This window comes from Osmerus eperlanus, chromosome 16 (genome assembly GCF_963692335.1).
Source record: "Osmerus eperlanus chromosome 16, fOsmEpe2.1, whole genome shotgun sequence".
NCBI lineage: Eukaryota > Metazoa > Chordata > Actinopteri > Osmeriformes > Osmeridae > Osmerus > Osmerus eperlanus.
In genome coordinates this window covers 8,416,988-8,426,297 of record NC_085033.1, presented here as the reverse complement: position 1 = coordinate 8,426,297, position 9,310 = coordinate 8,416,988, and the positions used below count along the sequence as shown (strand labels likewise).

The following is a 9,310-nucleotide window of genomic DNA, read 5'->3' as shown; positions in this document are numbered from 1 at the left end:
ATAAATCAACTAAATAATAAATATTTATATTTAGTATACTTGACTAATAACTCAAGTGTGAACATGTATTTTATTTTCCTTCACCTATATACTTCCACACCAAAATTTAACTACTCAGTTATGGAGCACAAGTGTAGCTTATTTGGTCTTTTACTATTCATCTTAAATGAGAAAGAACCTGGTTATGATTATCTCATAATCCATACTATAGTAGCAAAGCTGGCCAGTTCTCATAAAGTTGTAGTGCTCCTCCATTCCCATGTCTTCACCTGGGTTTGAAACCAGGACGTCAAACGAGATAACTTGGCGAGGTAGCCGAAAAATGACAAACATTCAAAACAATAAAAACACCTCTTCGATATTAATAGAACTGTTAGTGTGTAGATGATCCAAGTATACTTTAAGGGAGACATGAAATACTATCAAAACCACATTTTTTTCTGTTTTATTTTCTTCAATGCTTAATACCATGGGACAGGATTTAATAATGGAGACCTTATTTTCAGTCAACATTTGCCTCATAAAAGGGATATATGATTTGTATTGAGAAAAAAAAAACAATAATAATATTAATAATAATATAAAGTCTGCATTGGTATTGTCAGGGATAGGAAAGGACAGAAATGTACAAGAAAGGAGGCACCTATATCCCCAGCTGGACTCAAAACATTCCCCAAGAGAAAGTAGAAATTACAAACTGAACAAATTAAGTTGATTTCAGAGGCAATCCAGCAACAGGTAGCAAGGTCTTATTGATGGAAGTTCTTTCCTTTTGTTAAAAGGATTAAAATAACATTTACAAGACACTTAACATTCCATTCAACTCCTATTAAAACGACAGAGAGAGAGAAAACGATTATTTTATTTGACTGCTTCTCACCAAGGTCACTCTAGGTGCATAGCAACAGTCCTTCATGTTGATTGATAGTGTACACCTTTCTTCAAAACCTCCACAAACCTGTCCATCTATCTATCAAAAACAGAAAAGAAAAAAGGAGCACTCTTTTTCATTCTTTCTCCTTTCTGCATGTGTTCTAACCGTGTGAGAGATTGTAAAAAGGCGATGCCCTCATATGATGCTGTACAGACGTGTTCACTGTAGGCCGCACTACCAATGATATGGCAAAGTCAACAAACAAGACTTCTTGGTTAATCCAGGCCTTTGGGTTCCGGAGCCAGGGTGGGGGATACAGCAGGCATGCGTCTCCCAGTCTACAAGATGAACTTCCCTAGGAAGAATCCGATGAAGATGGCTGCTATGACAACGAGGAGGGAAGGAAGTGAGGCGGTGCTTGTTTCTCGGCCAAGGAAGGTGGTAGCGTTTGATGTCATGTGGTCGGAGCGTGGGGCCTTTCTCATTCTAATACCATCATCCTGATAAGAGACAGGAGTTAGAGACATGAGTTGGAAAAGATCAAACTTTTTAAACACAACCCCCCCCCCCCCCACACACACACACACACACACACACAAAATGTATACTGCTCAAACTCTAAATAAATATGATTCAGACAACAACAAAAAACTCATGTATACAGATGAATGATTCCCAGTATGCCTAGCGGTACGTCTCACCTTGAGTTGCCGGTTGTCCTCGGCCAGTTTCCCCATCTCAGACTGCAGCCTCTTGCACTCCTCCAGCAGCTTCTTCATCTCCGTGTCGTCCAGCGAGGCGCTGACAGGCTTGGCCGTCGCCGCCGCCACCAAGGGCCCTTCAGCCTTGGCAGAGTTCACCACGGGGGCGTCCACATCATTCTGCAGACACAAACCACGTAAGTGAAATGCAGCCTGGCCTGGGGACGAGTTGGGGACGTTAACCGCCCCCCCAGAGCCTTGTCTGGAGGCTGAAGCGGAGGGCAGGCACCAGCCACTGAGAACAGATGGGGCTTTGATCTAGATGGGTCAATGTGACGTCATAGAATTACAGGAGGTGTGATAAGAAATCCACCCAGTGGGGCACACTGGCAAACTACTGAGGAGGGTTGTTCAGATACTGTTTGTACACATTCATTCGGTCACCTGTCGTCCGTGCAAGGTTGTTGGCACCATTTGTGAATGCACCAGTAACATTAATTACCACTACTCTGCTGTTCTCCCCCCACTGTCTGCCGGTCAGTGCCTACCTCTGGGTCTTGCCTACCCTCACAAACCTGCATCCTGCTCCTCACTTTAACCTCAGAGCTGGGGGCTGTCCTGAATCCCTGCAGGTCACTCCTGTTGCTAACGCTGCACGGGGTGGGGGGCAGGCCTGACCTGCTGCTGAAGGGGGTGCGGAATTCAGAGCCAGGAGTGGCTCTGGGGGGCAGACGAGAGCCCCCCTCATAGCCTGGCTCCCCAGAGAACATGGAGGCCTGCCTGTCTGCCTGCCTCGGGGTGGCTAACCCCCAGCCAGCTTTAGACAAGGATCTACCCTCCCCAGTCTCTGAGCTGCTGACCTGAGGGAACCACAGCCATGACAGGATGAGCACACACACACACACACACACTCTGCACCGCTGTCACATGAACACGTTTGACTGCAATGGAAATAGATGTAGAATAGAGGTGGAATGCAGAGCCTTGGTGTTACATGTTGAGGGTGGACTGTACGGGGGCCGCAGGTCTTACCACTTTATCGTTTTCAGAAGGCAGTTCAAAGACACATCTCAGCTTGGAATCCATGAGGTCATCGGTTTTTGCATCTTTCCACTGGAGATGAAGAAGGCATGTTATTCATCAAGCTCAACTGGCAGCAGCTGAATCCCGTCCACACAGTACACACACACATCGACACTACTGTAACTCAGCCTGCACCTCCTCGCACGCACAAAAGGGATTAAACAAGCTGGTGCATGCATAACCATTGTAGCATCACTGTAATTCAAGCTTCAAAGGAAAAAAATGTAAATCAGTCAGCAACCCAGCGTTAGATTATTGAGGGGGGAAATGGCTTTCCAGTGGTTTTCAAGTCTTATTCAGACTGGGAGCATTGTACATGACTTTCTCCTAGTGTTCTCAGTTGTAACCAGAGGAGGCAGACTACAAGGAAATGTGTAGGCCCACTGATTTGGTGGTTGATGCCCTCTGCTGGACATGAATGCAATCCACCACAACTGAACCTGACTCAAGACAGGGAGGCTGGCTAATATTGCTAAGCCAACAAAGGTGACTAAGATACGATAGACAGAGATGCATACATCAAATCCGCTGATTAATGTCTGTGCAAAAAATGACTCACCATTGAATCCATGTCAGATGAGTTTGTAGGAGCAAAGATTGTTTGCACCATGAATTTGTGTTTACTTTTCTCATTCGGGTCATAGTCAAAGGGCTGGAGCATTACTGCAATATAAAACACAAATACATTTCAGCAAATACCTAAGATAAGTCAATGCATTTCTAGCTTTGAAATATCCCAACTTCATTAGTCATGGCCTTCATCTTTTCACCATTATGTTTTGCAGGTGCCCTTTCAGCATCATCTACACAGAGCATCATTCATTCAAACTAAATGGCGTTTTTCTCTGCAAGTCTTGAATAAGCGGCTCATTATCCCTTCTAGGTCTGGCCTGCGTGCGGCTCATTATCCCTTCTAGGTCTGGCCTGCGTGCGAAAACACACTGACCTGCTTTTCCCTTAATGTTGGGTCAAGTTTCCATCCAACCGTAAATTAATCATGCTCACTTTATCTGATATTAATTATGAATAGATGAACACAACACATACGCAGAATCATGTGTCAGAGATGACCAGTAATAACCCATTAGTCCCTCCATTTAATATCCAGCCCAATACATTTAGTCTAAAGTGAAATGGAGTCACCATTTTGCAATCCTATTGGCTTCCCATAGTCCCACCAGCTGAGGGGGGCGGGGCTCCTGTCCCCTCACCATGTCCTCCCAGTTCAGACTGGGTTTCCTTTGTGACTCACCAGATATTGTGACGGTGGCCCCGGCGTCGATGATGCCACTGTTTGGCCGTACGCAGTACCTGCGTGGCGCTGTTGTCTTCACTTTGAAACATACTCTCCTATCAGACGGGTTCTTCAGTTTCAGGTTGGTGGTGACTACATCTGTAAAGGGCCCTGGACAGAGACACGACACAGAAAGCAGTTATTTATTTTATGTTTTAAGCATCTCCCCTGGTTAAAATATATGACAACAATCTGATGTGTTACAATGTGTCTTCTGAAGCCAGGTGAGTGTGAGAAAGTTTCGATATCGCTAATCAGTTGATTGATTTGGAGAGATCTTGGGAGAGGTCTCTGCACACTGGCCCTCTAATGAAGCAGGGAGGAACTGAGAGGACCAGAAGCAGGGAGGAACTGAGAGGTCCAGAAGCAGGGAGGAACTGAGAGGACCAGAAGCAGGGAGGAACTGAGAGGACCAGAAGCAGGGAGGAACTGAGAGGACCAGAAGCATTACATTTACATGTATTCATTTAGCAGACGCTTTTATCCAAAGTGACTTCCAAGAGAGAGCTTTACAAAAGTGCATAGGTCAATGATCATAAACAACGAGATAGCCCAAAAACATGAAGCATACATTGTGAAAAGCAAATAAGTGCCAATGGGAAGAAGCAGGGAGGAACTGAGAGGACCAGACATTCCCAGGGAGAAGATCCTAGAAGACCCAATCAGGAACTTCAAAACAGTTTAAATGCCATCACGCAGTTCCTCTGTCCTCAATTAGGAGTTAAATTAAATAACTCAGAACGCCAAGTTCCAAGGCTAAATGACTAGATCCTGATATGACAGTGGGGGGGGGGGGGGGCTTGCTGTTCCTTTACTTATCGAGTTTCCCCCTCAGCTTTCACCAGAACATTGCATGAACACACTGCTATGAATTCCTCAAGCCAATCAAATAAATACATTTTGCCTACATAGTTCTTTAGCTAGGTAAACACATCAAAGAGCAGTGATTAAATCAAGAAGACACAGAACTGACCCCCAACATGAAGTAGGCTACAGAAACACAAAAGATCATTTTAGTCATTGGATCATATTGTAATGTGGATCACTACAGACCTAATGTCACTTCAATCCTGAATGTATCCCAATGTTCGCAGTAAGCATGGTCAGCAATTCTACTGGGGGAAAACCCTTCTCCATAAGACCAGAATTTGAGTTACTTTCACATGGACGTCCCATGTCTGTCTGGATGAAGGCTCCTAAGGTCATATATGGAGAGACCATTAGTCCGGTCTCCATCTTGTGACAAGGTTGTTTGCCCCAAATTAGAACCTTAATGACTGTTCACATGGTCCAGCTTTGATGACCATACTGTAAACACAGCTGTATGCCAAAGTGAAAGTCAACCAAACTCAATCAGAGCAATTAGACTGTCAGGACCGAATGAACCATCTTATTGTAGCTACCTGGTTTCATGCTGATAAGTCTGAAAGTAGGTCCAGTGCTTTCCCATACCTGTGTTAAATCATAACTTGTCAGGCACAGTATTTAAATAGGCCATGTGCTAAGACTTGGACTGTCCTTCACATATTATGTGGCACCCTTTCTTTTCATGGTGTTGGTAAAGTTTAGTTGAAAGTAGTGACCGAAGAACTACAAAGGAATACAATACACATCCATTTTCAAATGAAAATAAGCTGAAACGATAAGCCAAAACATGCGCAAGGAGAATCATTCTTCCAATTGCAGTATTGCATCAAGTTCAAATTCAGTTTATTGGCTGTAATGACATAAACAACTAAATCAAATGTCGGTCTACATTACATTATCTATGAAAACTGAGGCTGCAACCCATGACACATCGTCTGACTTCAGTAGCTGGTAAAACAGCTCAGTGACAGTGTATATCTAGTTCCGGAACAATGAGTACTCCCTCCACACAGCCCACCACTCAAAATGTTCATGCTAGACTACAGGATCTGTGGCAGAGCACTGGAGGGCAGAAATACTGCTGAACACAACAAAGAGCATCCCTGGGAGACCAACTTAATGTTACACTCAACTGTGAAATACTGGGTACACCAATGACAGTATGCTTGCCTGGCTACAGTGGTTGTTGCAATACCAAGCAGGGTAGAAACTGGCCTGCTTGGAAAACTGACTTAGAAGCTGACTGACACACAACAAACAAATTAGGCTAGTTGTTTACAACCATTCCTGGTGTACAGTTTTAAACACCAACTGCCACACACTGAAGTTTCAACTACTGGAGTAGATGGCAGAGTTGAGATCATTGCTAAGCCTTGTCTATTTGAGTTTTACATAGACTTTATCATGCTCCCTAAATGCAACAAGAATTTAAACAAACACATTTAGCCCATTTAAAAACCTTCAGCCCTATTTCCAGTTGGCTTTGTCCAGCATGATTGTACACTCTTTGAACTGAGAAGATAGGATACTATGCATGATAAGACTGAGTGGGCTTGGGACATCATGAAAGGTGAAACATGGACCACTGATTAAAATGTCCTTCTACAAACCAGCAAACCCTAAAGCTGGGCTTCATCAGACAGTATTTTAGTGCCAAAGGTCAATTTCACTTCCATATTCCCTGTCATTTACATTTAGTCATTTAGCAGACGCTCTTATCCAGAGCGACTTACAGTAAGTACAGGGACATTTTCCGAGGAAAGTAGGGTGAAGTGCCTTGCCCAAGGACACAACGTCATTTGGCACAGCCGGGAATCGATCCGGCAACCTTCTGATTGATAGCCCGATTCCCTAACCACTCAGCCATCTGACCCCCAACACTGTCACTGCAGGCTCTATGATCTAGATCTACTTGCAACAACATGGTTTTTAGGTCTACTGAAAAGAGCAGGCTTCCACTTCTGAACAAAAACCTCCACTCACTGAGAACAAATTATAATATACAGACACATGAAAACATACATCAGTCCCCTTTTTGGAGTGCTACTGCCCAAGCACTACTCTAATGTTTGGATGTTTACTTAGGTAGGCCCCCTGGCTTGCTTAATGCTAAAAATACAAGCAGAGGAAAGGAGGGCTGTCCCCTCTAGCTTGCTGGAGAAATCCCAGCAGAGTCTCTAAACCAGAGCAGCCCCAGGATCCACAGACATATTTAGCTCAGTCTGTGTGACAAGCAGGAGCAAGGGCCATCTTACCTCACACAGTAATCACAATCACCCATGAAAGATGCTAACCCACTCTTAAAATCATGAGACATTGCAAATGTGGTGCCACCAAGAAATAACCAAACGGGAAAGAATAACGTGAAACTGAAAACAATATAATAGTGCTTTGAAATGTTGGACAATGTCAGATACATTTACGTCATTAGCATAGTATTGACAATGTTTGCAACAAATGCCAAAACACAAAAGTGCAGATTTGCATTACGTGCATGCAAAAAAAATTGAGGTGCCATGATGGTTCTATGAAACTTGACATTGTGGCTTCAGAAAAAGGCATGACATCATTTCTCAAACTAGTCAGATTAATAATCTAACTGGTCAAATTAATGTGTACCAAAGATAATCAATATTAGTTGTCAAATCATTTTAATTAACTAAATGGGACAAATGTTTAATCTGAAGACGGATAATATAAACCTCATGGTTTAACCAGATGTCAGTCTTAAAATCTAAATGAGGGGCATCCACATTAACTGTATAATATGGGGAGTTGAAAACCATTACGACCAGACTATTCAACCTTCATTAGGCATAGCTCTACCTTTATCGACCAATGTATTTTTGTGTGGAGGAAACCCTACATTAACCCTCAAACACAGTATTTCTTTCAGACGTGCATTGGCAGGAAGGCCCATAACTAGTTTGCTCAATCTCCGAATTACACAAGCAACATGTGAGCATGCACTCCCAGCAGTACTGCCATTGCAATGTCAACGTGAAAATCAGACGGTCTAGATAAGACAATTGCTAGTTTACTAAGTAAATGTTCCGCTTTCTGTGATCAGAGAGAGGGTTGCTATCTAATCAGTTGGCTGGGTAAAGGTGACTAACTAGCTATTCGCCTACTGTATTTAGCACTAACGATATACTGTACTGCTGCTTGTCTACCGTTAGTTCTCGAGACCGAGAGAAATAACTTGTATGGCTATCTAGACAAATCTTCAGAGTAGCTAATAGGAAGTTTAATAGAGTTGTTTGGCTTGCCAATTCAGCTGTTACAGTATGCTTTTGAATCCCCATCTAGCTTGTTAGCTATCTAGCTCGGTTACAACAAGAACAGGTTTGGTCAAGTAGCTAATTTAGCACTAAGTCAGCTGACTAAACCGGCTAACCCTGACTGCCACCCGGCATTGACATAGCTATACTCTTAGCTAACTGTAGATGAGTGGTCAGAGAGCTTTACTATACTAATATGACATTTATAGACTACCGACTGCATAACTAAAGCGCCACTGAATTCTCACGCAAGTGTAGAGCTAGCTAGCCCACATCGTTTAGCTTGCGCCTTCAAGTCGTTGCCATATCCATGGTGGACTTGACCACGATTAAACAAGCTACCTGGTAGCTATCACTGCTTATTAACACTATATATTATTACAAACGTAGACTGCCTAAACGCATGACGGCATACGACCATTCAGAACGGATGCATTCATTAGATTTTTTACAGTACGATTTCATTACAAGTTCCCAAACACTATGCCACGCCGGTTTTCCACGTCACTACAGTCCGGGGCTTTGCAGTTTTGCAACAGCGGCCCGACTCTCCCCAACGCAAAATGGCGGAAATGCTAACTGGTAGTTAGCTAGCAAAACTCATTGGTGGGAGTGTGAAGTCATTTTGTTTGACAATTCCGGAGTTCTCTCGGTTTGTCTAAATTCTCAGCGATTAAATGCACTTACCTTTAAATCTGAGGTCAGACGAAGGGTCAAGAACAAGGATCTGCTCCAACTTTGACATTTTCGATGGGGAGTCACACTTGATAGCGACGCCAGAGAGTCACTGACAAGTAGAAATCCTAGATCCCTACTACTGACTGAGTCAATCGCTGACTGGGCGCTGAGAACGAGCATGCGGGTGCAAATATTTGTACGCGCGAGTGCGCGACTTGGTTGCGCGCTCACGTGATACACGTCCACCAGGTGATTTGTTTCTAACTTTGCCTTAAGTGCCATGTATTTAACCTCCTTGAAAATATGCTTGTCAAATATTATGTTTGCACTTCGGTGAAAGGGATTTTCACTCCGATTGAGTTAACTTAAATCATTTGACACACACGCCACACAAACACACACAGAGATGCTTTTAAATTCTCCAATCTTATTTACCCAAATGTAGGCTATCCATAAATAGATTACCAGTCCTTGCTAAATGTAATATGTACTACATATGGATGTGGAAATCAATGCATACTCTGCATTCCTT

At 43.3% G+C, this 9,310-nt stretch overlaps 1 protein-coding gene across 2 annotated transcripts; it reads right to left on the bottom strand.

Moving 5' to 3' along the window:
* Positions 1 to 429: 429 nt before the first annotated feature.
* Positions 430 to 8,949, bottom strand: vapal (VAMP (vesicle-associated membrane protein)-associated protein A, like). 2 transcript variants are annotated; one of them, XM_062481161.1, is made up of 7 exons: positions 8,788 to 8,949; positions 3,911 to 4,063; positions 3,218 to 3,321; positions 2,608 to 2,688; positions 2,151 to 2,435; positions 1,576 to 1,755; positions 430 to 1,374 (listed from the first exon to the last, which is right to left on the bottom strand). In XM_062481161.1, the coding sequence occupies exons 1-7, from the start codon at positions 8,843 to 8,845 to the stop codon at positions 1,213 to 1,215; spliced, it is 1,023 nt and encodes a 340-aa protein (XP_062337145.1). In that variant the 5' UTR covers positions 8,846 to 8,949; the 3' UTR covers positions 430 to 1,212. The 2 variants fall into 2 exon arrangements, with proteins under 2 accessions (XP_062337145.1, XP_062337146.1); XM_062481162.1 differs by lacking the exon at positions 2,151 to 2,435 and having other exon boundaries at positions 8,788 to 8,947.
* Between the last annotated feature and the right edge of the window lie 361 nt (positions 8,950 to 9,310).

What these genes read in the sequence shown, in the direction of transcription:
- vapal (XM_062481161.1), bottom strand. Translation starts at nt 8,845, where the DNA reads ATGTCAAAGTTGGAGCAGATCCTTGTTCTTGACCCTTCGTCTGACCTC. An exon ending in CATCTGACATGGATTCAATG is followed by an intron (nt 2,689 to 3,217) that starts GTGAGTCATTTT and finishes CTTCATCTCCAG; the next exon opens with TGGAAAGATGCAAAAACCGA. An exon ending in AGGACAACCGGCAACTCAAG is followed by an intron (nt 1,375 to 1,575) that starts GTGAGACGTACC and finishes GTCTCTTATCAG; the next exon opens with GATGATGGTATTAGAATGAG.